The sequence below is a fragment of the Mycothermus thermophilus genome, assembly GCF_041956435.1.
Source record: "Mycothermus thermophilus strain CBS 625.91 unplaced genomic scaffold VTJ04scaffold_1, whole genome shotgun sequence".
In the NCBI taxonomy this organism is placed as follows: Eukaryota; Fungi; Ascomycota; class Sordariomycetes; order Sordariales; family Chaetomiaceae; genus Mycothermus; species Mycothermus thermophilus.
The window spans coordinates 1,142,461-1,164,829 of NW_027191427.1; the positions used below are offsets into that span (position 1 = coordinate 1,142,461).

Genomic DNA, 22,369 nt, shown 5'->3' on the forward strand with positions numbered 1-22,369 from the left:
CCTTCTCCGAAGAGCTTTTAAGCCAACGCTTTATGTTCCAAGTTTTGGCTGATGTTTACCAATTCATTCGAGATAATACATATGAAGCTCACAGTGCAAGAACAGTACAGTCCAAGAACAGAGAAAGATGCACTAGCCATAGATGGAAAGGTGTCCCGGGAGCCAGATCTGGCGTGGGGCCAACAACGGTTGGAGCCGCAGGTTCCATTCGACAGCAGGCTGAATTTACAGAGCCCCCCAAAAACCCCGAAGAGAAAAGGGGACACCTGCGAAGCGGAGTGCCATCGTCGGGAGCAGCTCGACAAGTCGAAATATTTTTTGGAGGTGTCAACCAGCCCAAATGGTTCCATAAAACAGCAAACTTGATCCCCTCAAGCCCTCGGCGCTGTTTCACTTGGTCCTGTCCGAGATGGCCGGCCTCATCTTCCTGATCGTGACCTCGGTGAGTCGCTTGCGCAGTAACGACATCGAGGCTCGGCCGACATGAAACTGACTTCCCCGCTCTGCAATAGGTGGTCATGGCTGTCGCGTATGTTGAGGATCCATGATATCGCATCTACGACGTCCCGCGACCCAACGAACTGACCCGTGGAACAGCTCCTTTTTGGCCGGCGCGCTCCCATTGTCCTTTAGCCTCTCGCCGTCGCAGCTCCGACTTATTACATCTCTCGGTGCCGGACTACTTGTCGGAAGCTGCCTAATTGTCATTCTTCCGGAAGGCATCGAAGCCCTAGCCGCATCGACACAACACACTCATGAGCCATCTACAAATACTAAGCGGAGTCGGGGACTTGAGAGGCCAGCTCGAAGGGCAGACGACGACCACCACGCGCCGGTAACAACGCCAGAACTTCCGGCGTTTAACATCGGCTTCGCACTTGTCATTGGCTTCGCGCTGATGTTCCTCATCGACCGGCTCCCGCGCCACGCCACCGAACGGTTCCTCCTGTCCACGCCGACGAGCAGGCATGTCAGCCTGGACAACCTGGGTCCCGGGGCGCACAGCGACGAGGAAGATGAAGGCGATGGGTTTCTTGGCTCTCTGACGCCGTCGCCCAAGCAAACGCGCAGCCTGGCCACGACGACAGGGCTGGTGATCCATGCCGCGGCGGACGGCATCGCCATGGGCGCATCGGCGTCGGCGTCGAGTCTAAACGTCGGCCTGATCATCTTCTTTGCGATCCTTGTTCACAAAGCGCCCGCAGCTTTTGGGTTGACTTCGGTGCTGCTGAAGCAGGGCCTGTCGAAGCGCGCCATTCGGGTGCACCTTATGGTGTTTAGCCTCGCGGCGCCCGCGGGCGCGTTGGCGACGTGGTTCCTCGTCTCCATGCTCGGAGGTGAGAGGATGGAAGGCGAGTCGGCGCAGTGGTGGACTGGCATGCTGCTGCTCTTCAGCGCGGGAACGTTCTTGTAAGTTGTCATCCAGTCTTCGGTTGGCATATGTAGTAGGTGGCGTCCGCTAACTCTGAACGCCATCAAGATATGTCGCCATGCATGCGATGCAGAGCGAGGATCAGCACTCGCCAGACCACAACCACTTGGGCAGCAACGGGTATGCAGATGGTGGGTCATCGAACAGGAGATACGGAAAGCTGCAGCTGCGCGACACGATCACGACGGTGGTGGGATTCTTTTTACCTCTATTGACGCGATTTGGTCATAATCATCACTAGAGACATCTGAAAGTCCATGAGTACTTGATAGACTTGAGATGATATGTCATGATCTTAGATATCCAATTTCATGATGTTAGCCGGGCGCGGCTCAAGATTCTGGGAAAATCCTATGGTCCCATATCCTCGGTTTCGTGACTGCATGCCCCTCCGGATATTGTTCGGAACATTGGGCTTCCCACGACACTCGGGCAGCGATGCCCTTCCTCCGGACCGCGTCCGAAAATCACCAGCCAAAGCTGGTGAGGCGACGGGATGCCGAAGACCGTTCGTCTCCCCACTCCCAGATCGGACGAGCCGAAAAGCCAACCCCCCGGCCTGGGCTGCGTGGCCAAGCCTCGACGCTCCAACGGAGGCTAAATTTTAGAACAGCCCAGTGAGACCTGTGGGGCCGTTTCAGGAACAGGCGCTCCAGTTCCTGGCAACGCAACTGACAGAGGTGGCTGTTTCAGTCGATCGGTTGGGGATGTGGGTTGTTTGACATTGATTGTGAGCAGCAGGGAAAAGTAAAAGAGGAAAGACTGTCATAATTCATGATGGGATTTTATGAATGCAGTGTTCTTGTCGTCTGATGTTGTGATGTTGGAGTTTGGGTTGGCTCTCGTGGTTGACGAGGTCCAGGGGAGAGACACACACTCAACCCGCCAACGGGATGTAAAACGCTGGTCCGACGGCGTGGAAGACTTGGTGCTGGCTGCCATCACGCTACCCCTCTCTATCTCGCGACCTTCTACCATGAACGTGATGGGGCCAAGTTTGGTGAGCAGTTGAGAAGTCTCACATGGATTTCTGCGACAGATGGTCTTGCCAACCCTCCCAGCCACCGTTGGCACATCTTGTGTCTTGTGGAAGACAAAGTGCAAGGGATGGCGTGACGGACGGGAGAACATCTCGTGTTCCAACACTTCCCCTTCATATGTCAGGGGAGACTTCAAAGCTGAAATCCCTCCTCCCTTTGTCCCCTCCCATCTCGGACGTTGCTCGAAAAGTTTGACCCGCTGCATCTCAGGTGCCTGGATGTATAACTAGGTAGGTAGTTGATCAGCGGTGTGAGCATGACAGACGGCCAAAAGCAGCAATCTCGCCGCCAGCCCTTTAAGCCGGTACCGTGTCTTATGTGTACTGCATGATGAGTCGTGTGGCGGGCTCGCTTCCGCATCCAGCGGGGAACCCGCCGCCGCCGCAACCGCCGGATCCAAGGAGAATGCTTACAGCACCTCAGGCTTCCGAAGGGTTGGGTAACATTGGGGAGAGTTGAAGATGCGCAGTTGGAGATGTACCCGCAATTCAACATTCCTTGCCTGAAGTCTTGAACACCTACGTCAGAGCAGAGTTGTCCATGCCTACTTGACAGGATTACACGGTGGACCTCTACTGTGTAAGTAGACTTTGGTCTCAAGGGCATGGGGAATGACGTTACAATGTGCTCGCTCTGCAACCCCAAGGCCCGCCGAGTCGTGGCGATCTATGTGGATCTTCCCATCTCCCTTTTCGATGCAGGTCATCTCGAACCGCGCTGATCAGGATCATGTCATCTGCCTTCTGTGGCGTTGACAGGAAGCATTCCGGATCGGACCGTCTTATCCAACTCGACAGAACACAGAGTATGCTCTGTACACCATTCCAGCCTCTCGAAGCAGCCGAACTAAGTCTCGAGAACGCAGACTTAGATGTGGCGCCGATATTGGTCCAAGGGCGGGATCCATCTCGGCTGTCAGCGACATAAAGTGGATGCTTACATGCATGCATGACCTGGCGAGGCCATCTCAGGTCGAAGTCGTGCTCCGGTGGAAATGCCGTTTGCCGGTTCGTATCAGGCTTCATCCTTTGTCGTCCTTTGAAGAAATAGCAACGCGCCTTGCCCGGCGGAGCAGCAATCCTTGAACCATGTTTGCCCTCGACCCGGCGTTAGGAGTTGCGTTCTTGAGGACTGGCTGGGTCCCGGCCCAACTGCAGCCAGCTCGACGTGGACACGAATGAAAATGCGCCCGGTTGCGCCAGCGCAGAAGTGTCTTGTGATGCGCCCAAGAGAGGAGAAAAAAGAGGGGACAGATGTCCCCCTCAAACGGCTCCATCTGGGCGCTGGTAGATGATGTGCTTGCTTTGCGCCTGAAAACCAGCCTCGTGGCTCCATTGGCACCCATCCAGTGTTCCGGGCAGCACCGCCGAGAGAGCACGGAGGGACCGGAACAGGTGGCGGTCGGATCCAGCAGAACTTCCAGGTCCCATGGATTGTGTTCCTCATTTTGGTTCAACTTTCTTCGGCAAGAGGAGTGTCCATTCGGCGGCAGTGGAGGTGGGCGGTATCAAGTGGATGGTGGGGCAGGCCCGCCGCAGCCCAGCGCAGTGGCCGCGTTGGAGCGCAGAAGCCGAGCAGGACGGACAGGGCGCTGCACAGGGCACGTTCCAGGCGGGTACCTTTCAACCCCCGGCCTCCGTCAGCCTGAGCTTGCTCCTCATCTGGCGCATGGCAATTGTTCAAGGGAAGGAGCGCCCCTTCCCGCCTTTCCACCTTAGGCTCGCCTCGTATTTCTTCTTCCCTTGCCTCGCGCCGCCATCCCAATCCATCACAACCACCACCTCCATCAACCTTTTTCGCGGACCCCGTTCCGTCTGGTTCAAGCCTCCAACATTGACCTGTTGCACAACCTTCCGACGCCACTCGACAATTCGGGAGGCGCCTTGTTTTTCCGACGTCGAGGCCGCCTGGCCCGCGCATTTCTCCGAAGACTTGACCACACACCGCACAAGCGGAGTCCCGTCAGCGCTTGAACACCACATCTCCGAACGTGGCTCTCCCTCACCTCATCGTGTACCCTCGATTCTCTTCGTCGTCGCCGCCTTGTTTTTCGACGACTTCAGACAGAACGGCACTGTTGGCTCTCTTCGCGACCTGTCCTACGACGTGTCCTATGCGCAGCAAACGTGCATTGTGACCTGCCCTGGTGCATTGACCCTCAGCTCCAATCCCTTTCCCCAAGCAGCACCAGACCGTACCGAATCGTTCGACACTGTCGACATTCCCAGCTTGCGCGTCTTTGCAGCATAATTTGTCGCCTGTATTGGCGGTTTAATACTAGGAGCTTTCCGCCCGTGGTGGATTGCCGTCCCCTTTGACCTCACCCGGCTGTCGCGAAGTCGAACCCAGTGCAGCACCGAAATGCCACCCTACAATAACCGTCCGATCAGTTTTTCAGAACGCAGGGGCGCCGTTTTCAGCGAGGAGTTGTCGCTTAATACCCAGAATGTCAAGATGTCACAACAACGGCCTAGGGGACCTCCGACTCCGAGCATGAGCACGCCCGCTGCCGACTTCGAACAGGTCACTGGCTCGCCTCCGCCGCCCCCCACTCCTGCGGCGTCTCCCGGCCCCTCGCACTCGCGTCTGACCTGGAACAACGCTGGAGAGGATGAGGAGGCGTACCTAGCGGGGCTGCGGAAATATTTCGTGCAGTGCAACAATGCCCAGAGGACCCGGCTGCTGGCTGATCTCCTGAATCTCTGCACCAGCAATCAGCTGAGTTTCGTGCATCAGTTTGTCAGTCCTCTGCTTAAGAAGGACCCGTTTACAACACTGCCGGATGAACTGTGCTTGAGGGTGCGTTTCTGCTCCAGCCTGACGTCATTCTGGAAGCCCCCTGTGCTGACCCCATCCAGATCCTGTCCTTTATCGATGACCCCAAGGTCCTCGCGCGAGCGTCACAAGTCTCGCGGAGGTGGAGAGATCTGCTCAGTGACGACATGACATGGAAGAACCTCTGTGTCAAGCACGACTACCAGCGTAGGTTGTCTACTTTTGGCTCCCGCGCCAACACTCGGCCTGCGCCAAGATCGTATAAGTCGCATTTCAAGCAGAGGTATCTGGTTGACGCGGCCTGGCGGTTTGGTGGTCGCAATGTGACCCGCAACATTACCCAGGACGGCGGTGTTGTCACCAGCCTGCATCTTACCCCCAAGTACATTGTCGTGGCGCTTGATAACGCCAGGATCCATGTCTTTGATACCGAGGGTAATCCGCTTCGCACGCTGCAGGGCCACGTGATGGGTGTTTGGGCTATGGTTCCTTGGGACGACATTTTGGTCAGCGGCGGTTGCGACCGGGATGTTCGCGTTTGGGATTTGACGACTGGGTAAGTAGATGGATTTGTGGTGATGGACGATTTTGCTTTCCCCCAAGCTGTGCCACGGACTGACTCGATTCCACAGTGCCTGCCTGCATACCCTGCGCGGTCACACCTCGACGGTTCGCTGCCTCAAGATGTCGGATGCAAACACGGCCATCTCTGGGTCCCGCGATACTACCCTCAGGATATGGGATATCAACGCCGGAGTTTGCCGGAATGTTCTCGTGGGTCACCAGGCGAGCGTCCGCTGCCTGGAGATCAAGGGTGACATTGTTGTCTCTGGGAGTTACGACGCCACGGCCAAGGTATGGAGCATCTCGGAGGGCAGGTGTCTGCACACTCTCCAGGGCCACTACAGCCATATCTATGCAATTGCTTTTGATGGCCAACGGGTCGCCACCGGGAGTCTCGACACGAGCGTCAGGATATGGAACGTTCACACAGGGTAAGTCTCGCACCAGAATTTAAGGATGGAAGGGGGTTGCAGCTAACTCGAATTAAAGTGAATGCCAAGCCATTCTGAATGGCCACACGTCGCTGGTCGGGCAGTTGCAGATGCGCGGAAACACTCTTGTCACCGGCGGCAGTGATGGTTCCGTGAGGATCTGGTCCATCGAGAGGCGCTGCCCCATCCACAGGCTCGCGGCTCACGACAACAGCGTCACAAGCCTCCAGTTCGACGATACCCGGGTCGTCAGCGGCGGTAGTGACGGTCGGGTCAAGATTTGGGATCTGAAGACTGGCCAGCTTGTTCGCGAGTTGGTGACGCAGAGCGATGCCGTGTGGCGCGTGGCTTTCGAGGACGAGAAGTGCGTTGCCATGGCTTTGAAGAACGGTAGGACCGTTATGGAGGTGAGTAATGAAAACCATGCTGGTCCTACATCGCGTGGGATTATGCAGGCTAACGGCATGCGTTCCAGGTGTGGTCATTCTCCCCGCCGCAAGAGCTCCTCGATGACGACAGGTCCATGTTGCCAACTAAGCGACGGCTAGATGTGCCTGTTCCAGACAGGCCCTTGAGCGCGTTCCCCTTTGATTACCGGGAATCTGGCTCCTCGGGCGCAGCACAGGACGTCGATATGCTTGACGCCGGCCCGTCAACGGCACCCCTCCAGGGCAGTGGGTCGACATTCTTCGGCGATGCTTGAGTCGTCGGCCATTTGGAATCACGTTGCGAATAACGACAACAGAACGGCACACTCATCCCTTTTTCGACACAAATACCCCTCCACTCTGTTTTCTCCTCCCTTCTCTCCTCTTCATTCTCGGCGCGGCATGCGGTCCACGGCTGGCAACCCTACACAGCGAGCGTCGCCAGCATGATGCCCGCTCTGTCGAACTCAGTTGAGGGGTACGGGTGTATCCTTGATTTTGCCTGAGAGATAGCGGTTGCGAAGGAAGGGTAATTCGCATTGATTTGGCGTTCGAGTTTCTTATTCTTAATGGGACTGTTGGTATGGGTTGTTTGGGCAGGATTTCTGGGGCGCAACACCGTATAATGCAGCAACATGCATATTGGGAGGTTACACATGCGCGTTGGGCTGGAGGATTGAGGGCTGTCGTGGGTTTCGATACGGGTTGGGGGCCTTTCTTATTATTACAAGTTGGTACGGGAAGTTTCGTGGTGTTCTGGGATTTCAGGGTGGCAGAGACCGAAGGTTTCCAGGTTCTTAGGTTACCATCGAGAAGATGGGATTAGAGCTGGCGTCCGGGGGGATGTCCGTCATGTTATGGTGCTACAGAACAAGTTCATGGTTTTTCACTTCAGCAAGCATGCAAGAGCCTGGCTTGAATTGTGTTGTTGGTGTATGGCAGCGAGTGTAGGTTATTTGTACGCATTGAAACTCAGGAACAGCCATGGTTTTACTCGGCAAGGTACAAGTTTGTTTATACTCGCGCATACATATTAAGCTGTTCCCCAACCAACGATGTGACGGTGGAGATGTTCAGCGTCGGAACTCCATCATCGGTCAATTCCGAAGGAGTTTTTTTTTTGGCTGCTGAAGATTTGACGCCATCTTGTCACGAACATGGTTTATGCATGTAAGTCCTTGTTTGCGGGGGATGCCTGGGAGTTGGGGTTGACGTTCGAGTGTTGGCGTCCACTCTCGTCTGAACCAAGCTATGATGATGCAGTTGGGAAGAGATGAGGGTTCATCGCAGGTGCAACAACAAAACTTCACAACGTTGAAGAGTCTGTTTTATTTATGAACTCATTCCGCGGCGTAGCACTCGGCCAGTTGGACTTGATGGAGCAAGACAAATAAAATCCCACGGCCCCTCCAAGATAAGGCTGTGCAAGTCGATATCTCGACTCCACTGATCGATCTCGGAGCTGTCAAAGGGCAAAATAGCGCGCGGCGGTGGAGGTCCGTGGAGGGTCCGACGACAAGCGTCGGAAGGCGCCAAGGCCAAGCTTCGCTGCCCAGAAAGAGCTTAGCTCAGCGTTCAACAAGCATCATTCCGTGCCCCAACGCCAAAATCTGGGTCACCCTTTTTCTGGCGGGTTGCAAAGTGAACCGCTTTCTGCAAAAGCCCAGCGAGCTGAGTGAGGTGTGTGGCAGTACAACACAACCTCCCGTTTTCTGCCAACTCGGATTTTCTGACCTTATTTCCCTTCTTTTACTTCCCTCTTTTGCGATTCCCCGTTTTCCCTTTCTTGGTCTTCTTTCTTCCCGATCCTTTCCTAGGACACATCCCACACCATGTTCTCGCGAGCCCTCCGGATATCGCAGGCGACGCCCCTCCGGGCTGCTGTTGCTGCGCGCAGCGCCCGGCCGATCCCCATCGCCGCCCGGAGGACCGTCACCACCAACGCCGCTTCGGCCAAGGTGATTGATCCTGTTCCTGAGGTGAGTTCAGAGTAGATCGAATGGCTGCTGGTTCCGCTCTTCAGGCCATTGGCGATGTTTTGTGCCCAACCCGGCTCCCCCGCCTCACCGCCCGTCGATGATGAAAATGCGCGCGTTTCTGATACTGATATGCCCTGCTTCCCCAAAATTGCTAGGCCGACGATGCGCCCTTCCAGATCCGTCTCAGCGACGAGAGCTTCGAGACCTACGAGCTCGACCCCCCCCCCGTACACCCTCGAGGTGACCAAGAAGCAGCTCAAGCAGATGTACTACGACATGGTCGTTGTCCGGCAGATGGAGATGGCCGCCGATAGGCTATACAAGGAGAAGAAGATCCGTGGCTTCTGCCACCTGTCTACTGGGCAAGAAGCCGTGGCGGTCGGTATTGAACACGCCATCGAAAAGACCGACGATGTCATCACGTCGTACCGGTGCCACGGCTTTGCGTACATGCGTGGCGGTACCGTCCGGTCCATCATCGGCGAGCTGCTCGGCCGCCGTGAGGGTATCGCCTACGGCAAGGGCGGTTCCATGCACATGTTCACCAAGGGTTTCTACGGCGGTAACGGTATCGTCGGTGCTCAGGTCCCCGTCGGTGCTGGCCTTGCGTTCGCCCAGAAGTACACCGGCGGCAAGAAGGCTACCGTCATCCTCTATGGTGACGGTGCCAGCAACCAGGGCCAGGTCTTTGAGGCCTTCAACATGGCCAAGCTCTGGAACCTGCCCGCTCTGTTCGGCTGCGAGAGTATGTTGCTCCGAGGGCGAAGGACTTCTGGGTGAAGGATGATGCTGACGGCTGTGCTTCTTTGCAGACAACAAGTACGGTATGGGTACGTCGGCGGCCCGCTCGTCGGCGCTGACGGACTACTACAAGCGCGGCCAATACATCCCCGGTCTGAAGGTCAACGGCATGGACGTCCTTGCGGTTAAGGCGGCGGTGCAGTACGGCAAGAAGTGGACGGCGGAGGACAACGGCCCGCTCGTGCTCGAGTACGTGACGTACCGGTACGGCGGCCACTCCATGTCGGACCCCGGCACGACGTACCGCACGCGTGAGGAGATCCAGCGCATGCGCTCGACCAACGACCCCATTGCCGGGCTCAAGGCTCACATTCTTGACTGGGGCGTCGTCCAGGAGGACGAGCTCAAGCGCATCGACAAGGACGCCCGCAACTTTGTCAACGAGGAGGTCGCTGCCGCCGAGGCCATGCCTTTCCCCGAACCGACTTCCAAGATTCTCTTTGAGGATATCTATGTCAAGGGCTCCGAGCCCGCTTGGATCCGCGGCCGGACGACTGATGAGGTCTTTTACTTCAACAACAACTAGAGGGTTTTATATTTGGGATGGTGGGGGGTTACGGGTTGGTTGCCAGGGTTTCGCGGGGAAGGGGTAGGGATTCGGACGAGGGGTTGGTTGGGAAGCTGAGGGAGCAAACCGCCAAGTTGAGGATGTGCAACATTCCGCACGGGTTCTGAGCGTTAGGGAGTTTGATGTACCACTACTATATCCTAATTTGCTATAGAGCCTGAGCATGAGAAATTTCTGGGTTCTGCAGCTTTTGCTTGAGAGGTGTCCCTTTGTCATGCCTTGTTCTCTCAGTTCTTGGCAGCTGTGGTAAATTCCGCAATCTCAGCCCCACTGCTCCCTCGCCAAAAGTCGCGTCTCAGCGCGTCATGTCAAGGAAGCTAATGGGTACATCCACTTCCAGCCAGTCATAGCTTCCAATTCTGGCGAGGTCCAAAACTTCTGCCTGTCTGCCTAAGTCAATCGACTGCTTTTGGCCGTGACTTCCGTCGAATTGGCCGCTCTTGAATTTTGATATAAATCCCGGCCCCCTTCGAAACCTCCATTTTCCACCGCCTTCGTGGTGTTGCCATCTCTGGTCGCCAACTCTTGGGACCGATCCCATCCCTTTCTTCCCGACTATTCAACACCATCTGCCTGCCATCGCCCATCGCCGAGGTCATAAGGCAGACCACCGACAAAACTGGCGTTCCGAGCCCACACCACAACTACACCCGCCTTCATCTGGCGGTTCAACGATTCACCGCCACCACCACTTTCCCGCGCCGCACGAGCCCTCTTCCGCCCAGGTATTGGCACCTGTCGCTTTTATCACCGTCGCTGCGGTCACCGTTCCATCTCTTGGACCAAAACAACCGATACGCCAAGTTGTGGGATAGCCTCCTCCCCGTCGCCCCCCCAGTTCAACACCTCGTGGGGTGGTCTTGCGGGCAACCAACAGAGCCTACGATTGGCGAGTACCGTTCCATTGGCAGTCACAACAGCATCGGCAAGGATGGCGGACAAGAAGCAGATGACCTTGGGGTATGTCCGAAGCGGGCAGCTTACGCTGGGGTGGGTAGGGATGTTTTTGGAGAGAGAGATCTTGAAGCATCCTTATCTACTTTGTGTTTGCTTGCCTTGCATTGTATCTTATTGTTTTGAGTTGAGATGCTGGGCATGCTCTGTCAGTAATGGCTTGATGGCTAACCTGGGTTGGCCTTGACAGGAAATTCTTCGGCAAGCAGAATGGGTCCGCTCCGAAATCCGCGCCGGCCCAGCAGACGAAGCTGAGCTTCTCGACCACAGCCGCAAATGAGGCGAGGAGGAAGAAGAAGGAGGAGGACACTGAGGAGAAGAGCGTTTCGGATCAAGGTGGGTGTCTGGGCGCCCTGGTACGTGGGGTTGAAGTGGCCACGGAATGACTGACGATGTCGTCCCAAGCAGAGACCAGAAAGAAGAGAGGGCGGCCTCCCAAGGATGTTGACGTTGAGATGAAGGATGAGTCTGAGGACACCAAGGATGACGCCGAGGTTGCAGCTCCTCCTGCGAGCAAGCGTGCTCGGAAAGGCAGGAAAGTTATCAAGGAGGATGAAGACGAGGATGGGGATGTTCCCATGACAGACGAGCCAGCACCGGAGCCGAAGAAGGCGAAGCCATCATCTCCGAAACCGAAGAGGTCGAGGTCGAGGTCTCCGAAAGGAAAGGCTCCGGAGCCTACACCCGCGGCTGCCGCCAAGGGGGAGGCCGAGGAAGACACCCCCGAGTCATCATCCGAAGTCGAAGAGGAGGAGCTTCAAGATGAAGATGAGAAGCCCGAGGTGGCTGCTAAGGCACGGCAGAAGGTGCAGGCAGCTCTCAAGTCAGACGTCAAGCACCCCTATCCGGACTGGAAAGCAGGAGAGCCCGTTCCGTACGCGGCGCTCTGCAAGACCTTCTCGCTCATCGAGCTCACAACCAAGCGCCTTGAGATTATGGCGCACTGCTCGCTGTTCCTGCGACAGGTCTTGAGGCTCACGCCAGAAGACCTCCTCCCCACCGTCCTCCTCATGGTCAACAAGCTGGCTCCCGACTATGCGGGTATTGAGCTCGGAATTGGCGAGTCGTTGATTATGAAGGCCATCGGTGAGACAACGGGTCGCAGCCTGGCTGTCATCAAGCAGGATCAGAAGGAGATAGGAGATCTCGGCCTGGTTGCTTGCAAGTCCAGATCGACTCAGCCGACCATGTTCAAGCCCAAGCCGTTGACCGTTCGCGGCGTTCACAAGGGTCTCATGGCCATCGCCACCGTCACGGGCAACGGTGCTCAGCAGAGGAAGGTGGATGGTATCAAGAAACTGTTGGCCGCTGCGGATGCCAACAACACTGGTAAGGTTGATATCACCAAGGACAAAGGCGGACCGAGCGAGGCGAAATACCTTGTTCGCTTCCTCGAGGGCAAGCTGCGCCTGGGTTTGGCGGAGAAGACGGTTATCGTCTCGCTTGCCCAGGCCATGGTGGCGCATGAGGCGGCTCAGAAGGGCAAGGTGCCGAGCACGGCTGAGATGGAGAAGGGAGAAGCGATTCTGAAGACTGTCTACAGGTTCGTTTTTCTTGGTTGCTTGTTGAATATCGTTGAACTTGGGCTGACTATGAACCAGCGAACTTCCCAGCTACGATGTCATCATTCCCGCGATGGTAGAGCACGGTATTGAGAACCTCCCTGAGCATTGCAAGTTGCGCCCCGGCGTGCCACTGAAGCCCATGCTTGCAAAGCCTACCAAGGCTATTACCGAGGTGCTGGATCGGTTTGAGGGGCAGACGTTTACTTGCGAGTACAAGTATGACGGCGAACGTGCCCAGATCCACTACGTCGCCAAGGACACCAACGAGCAGCTCAGTCAGTCGACCATGAGCGCCTCGAAGGAGGTCGGCAAGGGCGTGGCGGCTATCTTCTCGCGAAATTCGGAAGATCTGTCCAAGAAGTACCCAGATATCCTTGAGAAGCTGCCGACTTGGGTTAATGAGAACACCAAGAGTTTTGTTCTCGACTGCGAGTCGGTTGCGTGGGATGTCAAGGAGAAGAAGGTGCTCCCGTTCCAGCAGCTCATGACGCGCAAGAAGAAGGATGTCAAAGCCGAGGATGTCAAAGTCAAGGTGTGCGTGTTCGCCTTCGACCTGCTCTACCTCAACGGCGAGCCGGTCGTGCACAAGTCGCTCAGGGAACGTCGTGAATTGTTGTACAAGTCATTCAAACCGGTGGAGGGCGAGTTTGCCTTCGCCACTCACATGGACGGCCAGGAGCTGGACGAGATCCAGGCCTTCCTGGACGAGTCGGTCAAGGCGTCGTGCGAGGGTCTGATGGTCAAGATGCTCGACGGCGAGGAAAGCGGGTACGAGCCCAGCAAGCGGAGTCGGAATTGGCTCAAGGTGAGTTTATTTTTTCATCAGCTCGTGCACAAGAAAGCATTATCTCTAACATGTGGCCGAACAGATCAAGAAAGACTATCTCGCAGGCGTGGGCGACTCCCTCGACCTGGTTGTCCTTGGCGCCTACTACGGCAAGGGCAAGCGCACTTCCGTCTATGGCGCGTTCCTGCTGGCGTGCTACAACCCGGGCACCGACACGTACGAGACGGTTTGCAACATCGGCACGGGCTTCAGCGACCAGGCGCTCGAGGAACTGCACGCCCAGCTCTCGGAGATCGTCATCGACCGCCCCAAGCCATTCTACTCCCACAGCTCGGGCGGCCAGCACCAGCCGGATGTATGGTTCGAGCCTCGCTATGTTTGGGAGGTTAAGACGGCCGATTTGACCCTCAGCCCCCGCTACAAGGCGGGCGTGCGCGAGGGTGTCGACCCAAGCGGGGAGAAGGGCATCAGCCTTCGGTTCCCCAGGTTCATTCGCGTCCGGGATGACAAGAAGCCGGATGAGGCGACCACGAGCAGGCAGGTTGCTGAGATGTATCGGAAGCAGGAGAGCGTGGCCAAGAGTAAGGGCCCGGCGGTGGATGATGATTTCGAGTATTAGAATGGGATGGGTTGTGTGGACGAGATCATGGCTCACGAAGGTATTGATACATTTTTGGCGGACATTGACGGAAAAGCTGTCGGTATCCCTTGGGAGGGAGATATGTGAGATTATAGACCTAGTTTAATTTGGCCAGGCCAAATGCGACACTCGAGTGGCAGCGTGGGTATCCCAGCTTTTCATGATTAATAGGTCAGAATATCTATCAATATCGTTGCCCTCCTCGGGAGCTGGAACTCTGCAGTTGAGAGATTATGTTCATGGAAGATGCGGTTCCTTCCAACCCGTTTGGCATGCTTTTGGAACCCCCATTAGGACAACATCCAAGAGACGCCAAATGCACACTGATAGTAGGGAATGATTGCTTTTCGATGGATATATACGAAGATGTATGGGCGTGTCTAGACATGTACATGCAACTGTACCACCCTCCTTTTTGTTTTTTTCTGCCGTTTTTTTATTCCACCAACACAGAATGGACTCTTCCCCCATCGTTAAACCCAACCAAACACCACTCTTCTCATCAGAGATACTTGTAGGGGTTAAGAATGCCGTTCTAAAGACCAAGACCATGTTAGCCAAGCCATGTTTCATCGTCATTGGATCCATTAAGGGAAACTCACCGGATCAAACGAGTTCTTAATGCCCTTCATCAACCCAACCATGGTCGGATTCCTGCTGTAGCCGATATACTTCTTCTTCATCAACCCCAACCCGTGCTCGGCGCTGATACTGCCTTGGCGCTCGGCGATCCATTCATAGATGAAGGGCTCGAGCACCTTCTCCACGCGAGCATCGTAGCGGCGCGTGGAAACATTGAGGTGCAGGTTGGCGTCGCCCATGTGGCCGTAGCCCACGACCGCGCGAACGGGACGCGAGTCGTCGCCGTCCTCCTCGCTCAGCAACCCGGCCTCGGCAATGCGGGTCTTGGTGTCCTCGACCAGCTTGTACAGATCCTTCAGCGGGATGGAGACGTCGTACTTGTAATTGCCGCCCAGATGGCCCAGCGCTTCGGGGATGCCCTCGCGCCAGGCCCACAGCGCGCGCATCTGCGTCTCGTTGTCGGCCAGCGTGCCGTCGGCCACGATGCCGCGCTCCAGCACCGACTCGAGGAAGGCGCCCAGCTTTTCGGCGTCGTGTTCGGCGTTGGACCCGCTTGTCTCGACGAGGCAGTAGAACGGATGCTTGCCCTCGAGCGGCCGCTTGTTGCCCGTAACGCGCTGAACGAGGGCCTGGGAGGTCTCGTCCATAAGCTCGAAGGCGGAGAGGATCTCGCCCAGCTGGCCCTTGGCTTCGCGGAAGGCCTGCTGGGCGGCCTCGAAGGACTCGAGGCCGAAGAAGGCGACGTTTTGAGCGGCGGGGCGCTGCGGGCATTGGATAGAGACCTTGGTCACGATGCCCAGTGTGCCCTCGGCGCCGATGAAGAGCTGCTTGAGGTCGTAGCCCGTGTTGTTCTTGCGCAGGCGGCAGAGGTCGTCGACGACGGTGCCGTCGGCGAGGACGGCCTCGAGGCCGAGCACGGTGCCGTGCAGGCTGCCGTAGCGCAGCAGGCGCAGGCCGCCGGCGTTGGTCGAGACGTTGCCGCCCACGTGGCACGAGCCTTTGGCGCCCAGGTCCAGAGGGAAGATGTGGCCGCGCTCGGCGAGGTACTGGTCGGCGACCTCGAGGATGCAGCCCGCCTCGACGACCAGGATCCCGCTGACCTCGTCGAAGGAGAGGATCTTGTTCATGCGCGACATGTTGATGACGATCTCGTCAAACACGGGGACGGAGCCGCCCACCAGGCCCGTATTGCCGCCCTGCGGCACGACCGCGAGCAGGTGCTCGTTGCAGTACTTGAGGATCTGGCTGACCTGCTCGGTCGTGGAGGGGCGCAGGACGAGCCGCGTGTGGCCGCGGTACTTGCGCATCCAGTCCTGGTTGTACGGCTCGATGTCGTCGGCCACGCTGGCGTCGTTGGGGTTGGTCACCAGGTCCAGCACCGCCGAGTCGCTGCCCAGCACGGACCGGAAGTAGGCCACATGTTCCGGGGTCAGCTCGGCGAAACGGGGATCCCGCTTGATGTCCGGGTAGGAGTCGCTGGTGAAGCCGCCCTTGGCGGGACCGGCGGCGACCGGGGCGGTTCGCCGGAGGGCGCGGACGGAGGTGGTGCCGAAGGACCGGGCCGCCGGCAGAGAGAGGGGTTGCTGGAGCGCCGCAGGGGTTGTTGTCCGCCGGACCGGGGCAGGGGCTTTGGGTAGCCTCAGCCTCCTCAGCATGGGAGTAAGCTGGGGTCTGGCGGCCATGGTGGGTGAGTGAGACGAGGGTGGTGAGAGAAAAAGACAAAAAGATGAGTACGTAGGTATGTATGTACAAGAGGAAGGCAGGGGGAGGAGAAATTCAGGAAAATGTCAATTGAAAAGAGAATGACACTCCCAACCCTCCAATTCCCAAATTGGATTGAAGAAAAATGTTTCAATAAAAAAAATCTACACCATACGATGGTGGCGTCTCGACGGGCGTGAGAAGTTCATGACCCGTCTGAATGGTGTCACGGAACCGGCAGCGAGACCGGCGACAGGGGTCATCAGGGTTAGGGTCAGTTGCCAAGGCCCCGCTTACCCAAGCCGGTGGATTTCTTGGGTCTTGGCAAGATGGAGCTTCCCGACGTCGTCACGGCGGCAGCCTTGAGCCTGGGAGCTGCGACTCCAACAACAGCTGCCACCGACCCAAGTCTGGACTCTGAACACCTGCATCTCGACCAGGCTCAACAACACCACAACCACTATTCCAACCTCCAAATTCCAACCACAGCTGCCCCGAATCACCAATATTTACCCAAAATTGAAAAGACTAAATCAGCACGTCTAATCCATAAACCATGGCTTCGGGCTACGACAGAGCTCTTTCAGGTAAGTCGGCGCCCTGCCTTGTTGCTCCACAGCTTGTTGCTTGCTAACATAGGCCGTCCACAGTATTCAGGTCCGTCTCCAACCACGATTGCCGAACACCAGCCCTTCCCATACACACATACCCTGCTAACGCCTCTCCAGTCCCGATGGGCACGTCTTCCAGGTCGAATATGCCGGCGAGGCCGTCAAGCGAGGTACGACCCCGCCATCCCCCCCCTACCAACAACCATTCCCCCGACCCAACATAGAATCGCCAAGCTGACTGACACTTCCCCCTACAGGAACCTGCGCCGTGGGCGTCAAGGGCAAGGACGTGGTGGTGCTGGGTTGCGAGAAGCGGTCAGCCATGAAGCTCCAGGACACGCGCATCACGCCGTCCAAGATCGGGCTGATCGACAAGCACGTGTGCCTGGCCTTTGCCGGTCTCAACGCCGACGCGCGCATTCTGGTCGACAAGGCGCGGTTAGAGGCCCAGTCGCACCGCCTCAACCTCGAGGACCCCGTCACCATCGAGTACATTACCAAGTATGTCGCCGGCGTGCAGCAGCGCTACACACAGAGCGGTGGTGTCCGCCCCTTCGGCATCAGCACCCTGATCGTCGGCTTCGACAAGGGCAGCACCACGCCCCGTTTGTATCAGACTGAGCCGTCGGGCATTTACTCGGCATGGTGCGTTTGGCTTCCCTCTTTTTTCCCCTCCTGTCTTTCTCCTGAATTAACCCATCCCACAGGAAGGCCAACGCCATCGGGCGGTCGAGCAAGACGGTGCGCGAGTTCCTGGAGCGCAACTACAAGGAGGACATGGACCGGGAGGCGACGGTGCGGCTGGCGATCAAGTCGCTGCTCGAGGTGGTGCAGACGGGCGCCAAGAATATCGAGATCGCCGTCATGGCGCCGGGCAAGCCGGTCGAGATGCTCCCCGTCGAGGACATTGAGAACTACGTCAAGAACATTGAGCAGGAGAAGCAGGAGGAGGCGGCCAAGAAGAAGACGGGCAGGACCCCGGGGACAGGGACGGCCGCCATACTGACGCGGAGCGCCCAGGAGGAGTCGTGAGGAGGGTAGGTATGGAAGTTGGTGATGGGCCCTCGTGAGAGCTTTGGGAAAGAATAGACAATCAAGTCTCCTCTGGTGGCAACTCTGTGGACTGCCGCGCCTACACATTGGATGTCATGATTGTGTCTATTGCTGTTTTGTGCGCTCCAACGCCCGGGTATCTCGTTTGCGTAATTATTTTCGTCCAAACATTCCCTTCTCCCAAACACCTCCCCTCAACACGACGACCCTCCCCCCTTCATCTTACCGCCTCCATCGCCACCCCAACAAACCAACCCAACTTAGCCCAACTTGTCCGCGTCCAAATCCGGGTCGAAAATCGAAATCTTTTCCATCGCAGACCCGCTCTTGGACTTGACCCGATCGTCCTTGATCATGCGGCTGTCGATGCGCGCGTCCTCGCCCTCGACGGTCAGCGCGGGCTTGGGCGTCACAGCCTCCAGCACGTAGTGGTTGTCGCAGTGTGGGCAGTACTCGTCGGCCTCCTCGAGCTCCTCGGTCGTGTCCTTGCGGAAGCACTTTTTGCACTTTTTGCACGCGAGAACCACCTCGTACGTCTTCTTGAGCGGGTGGTTCTCCTGCTCGGCGTGGCATTGGGGGCAGTCGAACCATTTGCGGCCTGGTTTCGGGAGGAGATAAGGTGTTAAATAGGGGGTTGGTTAGAGAGAGGGGGAGGGGAGAGGGGGGAAGTTGTGGTGGCGTACAGCATGCTGACCGCACGGAGACTTGGGCGTTGAGGATGTGTTTGCTGGAGGAGGGGTTAGTGAATGGTTTGTTTGAAAAGTTAGTGGAGGATGTTGAGCTTACCACATGGTGGAGCCAAGCTCGGGGTTGTGTCTGTCTGGCAAAGAGGTCGAGATTAGGTATCTGGTGATGTCGTTACTATAACAGCTGCTCCATCTCCGTCTCGGAGGTTCTGGCAGATGATGGAAGTCGGGCGGTGAGGTTCAAGTCCAATGTTCCAGATGAAGGTGGGGTGAATTTCACGAGACAGGGGTCAACGACGGGAACCTGCGGGCCTGACCATTGAGGTGGGGTGTGTTTGAATGGATCCACAAATGGCCCACAATTAGCCGAATTAGTAATAGATGGGAGCCTGCGAACTGCAGACAGGAGCCAAGAGTCTGGGACGGGACTTCTTTCCATTGTTGAATCGTGCAACTCGTCGTCGACTTCGTTCCTCTTAACTTCTTTCAACCATAACAACCATCCTCGCCTTTGCCCTCCAAGACCGCCACTCTTGACCGCGATCGCCTGTCCCGTGGCACGGCGAGGATTATAACCTTTTCCAAGACTCAAAAGAGCACAATACCAGGCGTTGTCGGCCTGCGGTCCGGTGGCAACTCGAGATAATCAAAGCAGAAGAAAGAGAAATCCGAACTACGAACGAGCCTGACCCGCCAAACAGCCGTCTTCCCTCATCATGCCGCCGAAGCGCAAGGCCCCCGCCGGCCAGGCCACGGCGGCCAAAGCAGGACGCACGTCAGCCATGTCGACTCCCGGCCCGGCGACTCCCCGTAGTATCGAGAGCTCCGCCGTGTCGGATGGCGACGAAGACTTGGACGACGACGATGTGTCGGAGGAGCAGAAGCGCCGCGAGGAGCTGCTCTCCAAAGAGGCCGACGAGTTCGTCAGCAAGTTCACCCTCGGCGGTAAGCGTCTCGGGGGTAATGATGACTTGGGGCCTCGGAGATACGACGCCGCGACGCCCTTCTTCCGGAAACGCGACTTCTCGCACCTCCCGCTCAAGCCCGACCATCGCAATCGTCCATTGTGGATAGATCCAGACAGCTGTACCATCGTGCTCGAACGCTTCAACCCCCTGGCTGAGCAGGCCACCGATTTCCTCATCACCATCGCCGAGCCCAAGTCGCGGCCGACCTTCCTGCACGAGTATGCCCTCACGCCCCACAGCTTGTACGCCGCCGTGTCGGTTGGTCTGCGTCCCAAGGATATCATCAACACCTTGGAGCGCTTCCTCAAGACCGCCCTGCCCGACATCGTTCGCAGGAAGATCGAGGAGCACACGCGCAGCTTCGGCAAGGTCAAACTTGTCCTCAAGCATAACAAGTATTTCGTAGAGAGTGCCGATCCAGAGGTGCTACAAATCCTCCTCAAGGATCCCGTCATTGGACCCCTCCGCGTCCAAGGGTCCGACAAACTCACCACAAGCTCCGCTCCCACAATGGGCGGCCTCGTCATTCCAGGCACGCAAAACGCTGCTGGTGTCCATCAGGCAAACCTAGGTCAGGCGGGAGGCGACAAGCCCGGCGGCGCTCCTGGCGACGGCTCCAAAGAAGCAGAGCTTTTCGCCGCTTTGAATGAAGATGATGATGATGACGACAAGGAGGCAATTCACTCGTTCGAGGTGAACGAAGACTATGTCGAGACGGTCCAGAAGCGCTGTCTTGACATCGGTTACCCCATCCTCGAAGAATATGACTTCCGCAATGACGACGTAAATCCAAACCTCGAGATTGACCTGCGCCCCAACACCCAGATCCGTCCGTACCAGGAGAAGAGCCTGAGTAAGATGTTTGGCAACGGCCGCGCCAAGAGTGGTATCATTGTGCTGCCGTGCGGTGCCGGCAAGACCCTCGTCGGCATCACCGCCGCTTGCACCATCAAGAAGGGCGTCATCGTTCTGTGCACCAGCTCCATGTCGGTCGTTCAGTGGCGCCAGGAATTCCTCAAGTGGTCCAACATCAACCCCGACGATATCGCCGTCTTCACCGCTGAGAGCAAGAACAAGTTCTCAGGAAGCACGGGTATCATCGTCACCACCTACTCCATGGTCACCAACAGCCGCGAGCGGTCTCACGATTCCAAGAAGATGATGGACTTCCTCAAGGGGCGCGAATGGGGTCTGATGCTGCTGGACGAGGTGCACGTCGTGCCCGCGGAAATGTTCCGCCGCGTCATTTCGTCTATCAAGTCGCACTCCAAGCTCGGTCTCACCGCGACATTGCTTCGTGAGGACGACAAGATTTCCCACCTCAACTTCCTCATCGGGCCCAAGCTGTACGAGGCCAACTGGATGGAGCTGTCGCAACAGGGCCATATCGCCAAAGTGCAGTGCGCCGAGGTCTGGTGTCCCATGCCTACGGAGTTTTACGACGAGTACCTCAAGGCCAACGCCCGCATGAAACGCACCCTCTACGCCATGAACCCCCGCAAGTTCCAGGCCTGCCAATACTTGATCAACTACCACGAAGCCCGCGGCGACAAGATCATCGTCTTTTCGGACGAACTCTACTCGCTGCGCCAGTACGCCCTCAAGCTCAAGAAAGTCTTCATCTACGGCGGCACATCCCAGTCTGAGCGCATGCAGGTGCTCGAGAACTTCCAGCACAACCCCGAGGTCAACACCCTCTTCCTCTCCAAGATCGGCGACACTTCGCTCGACCTGCCCGAAGCCACCTGTCTCATCCAAATCTCGTCGCACTTCGGCTCCCGTCGTCAGGAGGCTCAACGCCTGGGCCGCATCCTGCGGGCCAAGCGCCGTAACGACGAGGGCTTCAACGCCTTCTTCTACTCCCTCGTCTCCAAGGACACTCAGGAGATGTACTACTCGTCCAAGCGCCAAGCCTTCCTCGTCGATCAGGGCTACGCCTTCAAGGTGATCACGCAGCTGGCCAACATCGAGAAGACGCCCGACCTCGCCTTCGCCACGCCGCAGGAGTGCCGGGAGCTGCTCCAGCGCACGCTCGTCGACAACGAAAAGGGCGCCGAGGACGACCTGGAAACGGACGACCTCTTCGGCAAGCCGAGTCGCAGGGCCAAGAAGAGCGCTGCGGCAGGGAATGGTGGTGGCGGAGGAGTGCGCAGGACAGCAGGCACGCTGAGCGAGTTGGCCGGTGGCCAGGACATGGCGTACATTGAGCAGAACAAGGCGGCCAACAAGGCGCTCAAGCAGGCCGCCAAGAAGAAGGGCGCCGGCGGTGACGGCCAGAGCAAGTTCTTTAAACAGATCCAGAGGGAGAAGGAGAAGAGTCGGGCGAGGGCGGGGTGAAGGAAGAGACTCGGGTCTCGGCTTTGTTTGTTCTGGGTGGTGGGGGTTGGTCAGTCAGCGCTGTGTTGAGACTTATTGGTGTGGGTGGGTTGGGTTTCTTTCAAAGCCTTCTCTCCGTTTCCTCCCAAGAAGAGGAGGAAGTTCTGATTATCGAGGAGGGGTTGTTGTTCCCCATCCCAAACTTGAGAGAGGAGGGATTTCTGCCATGGACGCCCATGAGGCTTTACTGCTCAGATGAATGGGAGGACTCGATCCTGGCCAGGCATGGCATGTGATCGTTTTGTGTAATGCCTAGACGCGGTTTACTTATTAGAGAGAGGGGATGCTTTCGTCGACTTCGGAAACCTACCACCTGCCTTCGCGGGCAGGGTCAGAATGAATGAACACACTATCTTGCCTTGCCTTTGCGGAACATAGTTCAATGTCTTGCTGATTTGCCTACTCGTGTATCTCTATCTTGAACTTGG

At 57.2% G+C, this 22,369-nt stretch overlaps 12 protein-coding genes across 12 annotated transcripts; 8 read left to right on the top strand and 4 right to left on the bottom strand.

The window, feature by feature from the left end:
- Positions 1-409: 409 nt before the first annotated feature.
- On the top strand, positions 410-1,673 carry VTJ04DRAFT_399 (uncharacterized protein; the record flags this gene model as incomplete). Its single annotated transcript, XM_069361949.1, has 4 exons — positions 410-442; positions 513-529; positions 598-1,410; positions 1,481-1,673. 4 exons carry the CDS (start codon positions 410-412, stop codon positions 1,671-1,673), a joined length of 1,056 nt encoding a protein of 351 aa, XP_069223009.1.
- Positions 1,674-3,900: 2,227 nt separating this feature from the next.
- VTJ04DRAFT_400 (uncharacterized protein) lies at positions 3,901-4,722 on the top strand (the record flags this gene model as incomplete). The annotated part of the gene is made up of 1 exon (XM_069361962.1): positions 3,901-4,722. One exon carries the CDS (start codon positions 3,901-3,903, stop codon positions 4,720-4,722), a length of 822 nt encoding a protein of 273 aa, XP_069223010.1.
- A 204-nt stretch (positions 4,723-4,926) lies between these two features.
- On the top strand, positions 4,927-6,945 carry VTJ04DRAFT_401 (uncharacterized protein; the record flags this gene model as incomplete). Its single annotated transcript, XM_069361973.1, has 5 exons — positions 4,927-5,271; positions 5,331-5,803; positions 5,880-6,242; positions 6,301-6,649; positions 6,718-6,945. 5 exons carry the CDS (start codon positions 4,927-4,929, stop codon positions 6,943-6,945), a joined length of 1,758 nt encoding a protein of 585 aa, XP_069223011.1.
- A 52-nt stretch (positions 6,946-6,997) lies between these two features.
- VTJ04DRAFT_402 (uncharacterized protein) lies at positions 6,998-7,656 on the bottom strand (the record flags this gene model as incomplete). The annotated part of the gene is made up of 2 exons (XM_069361984.1): positions 6,998-7,466; positions 7,538-7,656. 2 exons carry the CDS (start codon positions 7,654-7,656, stop codon positions 6,998-7,000), a joined length of 588 nt encoding a protein of 195 aa, XP_069223012.1.
- A 171-nt stretch (positions 7,657-7,827) lies between these two features.
- VTJ04DRAFT_403 (uncharacterized protein) lies at positions 7,828-8,636 on the top strand (the record flags this gene model as incomplete). The annotated part of the gene is made up of 2 exons (XM_069361995.1): positions 7,828-7,840; positions 8,362-8,636. 2 exons carry the CDS (start codon positions 7,828-7,830, stop codon positions 8,634-8,636), a joined length of 288 nt encoding a protein of 95 aa, XP_069223013.1.
- Positions 8,637-8,811: 175 nt separating this feature from the next.
- VTJ04DRAFT_404 (uncharacterized protein) lies at positions 8,812-9,976 on the top strand (the record flags this gene model as incomplete). Its single annotated transcript, XM_069362006.1, has 2 exons — positions 8,812-9,394; positions 9,462-9,976. The coding sequence occupies 2 exons, from the start codon at positions 8,812-8,814 to the stop codon at positions 9,974-9,976; spliced, it is 1,098 nt and encodes a 365-aa protein (XP_069223014.1).
- A 6-nt stretch (positions 9,977-9,982) lies between these two features.
- VTJ04DRAFT_405 (uncharacterized protein) lies at positions 9,983-10,183 on the bottom strand (the record flags this gene model as incomplete). The annotated part of the gene is made up of 1 exon (XM_069362017.1): positions 9,983-10,183. One exon carries the CDS (start codon positions 10,181-10,183, stop codon positions 9,983-9,985), a length of 201 nt encoding a protein of 66 aa, XP_069223015.1.
- Positions 10,184-10,949: 766 nt separating this feature from the next.
- VTJ04DRAFT_406 (uncharacterized protein) lies at positions 10,950-13,943 on the top strand (the record flags this gene model as incomplete). Its single annotated transcript, XM_069362028.1, has 5 exons — positions 10,950-10,978; positions 11,163-11,308; positions 11,381-12,515; positions 12,574-13,342; positions 13,407-13,943. The coding sequence occupies 5 exons, from the start codon at positions 10,950-10,952 to the stop codon at positions 13,941-13,943; spliced, it is 2,616 nt and encodes an 871-aa protein (XP_069223016.1).
- A 523-nt stretch (positions 13,944-14,466) lies between these two features.
- Positions 14,467-16,228, bottom strand: VTJ04DRAFT_407 (uncharacterized protein; the record flags this gene model as incomplete). Its single annotated transcript, XM_069362039.1, has 2 exons — positions 14,467-14,499; positions 14,567-16,228. 2 exons carry the CDS (start codon positions 16,226-16,228, stop codon positions 14,467-14,469), a joined length of 1,695 nt encoding a protein of 564 aa, XP_069223017.1.
- A 575-nt stretch (positions 16,229-16,803) lies between these two features.
- VTJ04DRAFT_408 (uncharacterized protein) lies at positions 16,804-17,890 on the top strand (the record flags this gene model as incomplete). The annotated part of the gene is made up of 5 exons (XM_069362050.1): positions 16,804-16,834; positions 16,898-16,904; positions 16,976-17,028; positions 17,116-17,503; positions 17,566-17,890. The coding sequence occupies 5 exons, from the start codon at positions 16,804-16,806 to the stop codon at positions 17,888-17,890; spliced, it is 804 nt and encodes a 267-aa protein (XP_069223018.1).
- Positions 17,891-18,171: 281 nt separating this feature from the next.
- VTJ04DRAFT_409 (uncharacterized protein) lies at positions 18,172-18,702 on the bottom strand (the record flags this gene model as incomplete). The annotated part of the gene is made up of 3 exons (XM_069362061.1): positions 18,172-18,509; positions 18,595-18,638; positions 18,698-18,702. The coding sequence occupies 3 exons, from the start codon at positions 18,700-18,702 to the stop codon at positions 18,172-18,174; spliced, it is 387 nt and encodes a 128-aa protein (XP_069223019.1).
- A 611-nt stretch (positions 18,703-19,313) lies between these two features.
- Positions 19,314-21,902, top strand: VTJ04DRAFT_410 (uncharacterized protein; the record flags this gene model as incomplete). Its single annotated transcript, XM_069362073.1, has 1 exon — positions 19,314-21,902. The coding sequence occupies one exon, from the start codon at positions 19,314-19,316 to the stop codon at positions 21,900-21,902; it is 2,589 nt and encodes an 862-aa protein (XP_069223020.1).
- Positions 21,903-22,369: the final 467 nt, after the last annotated feature.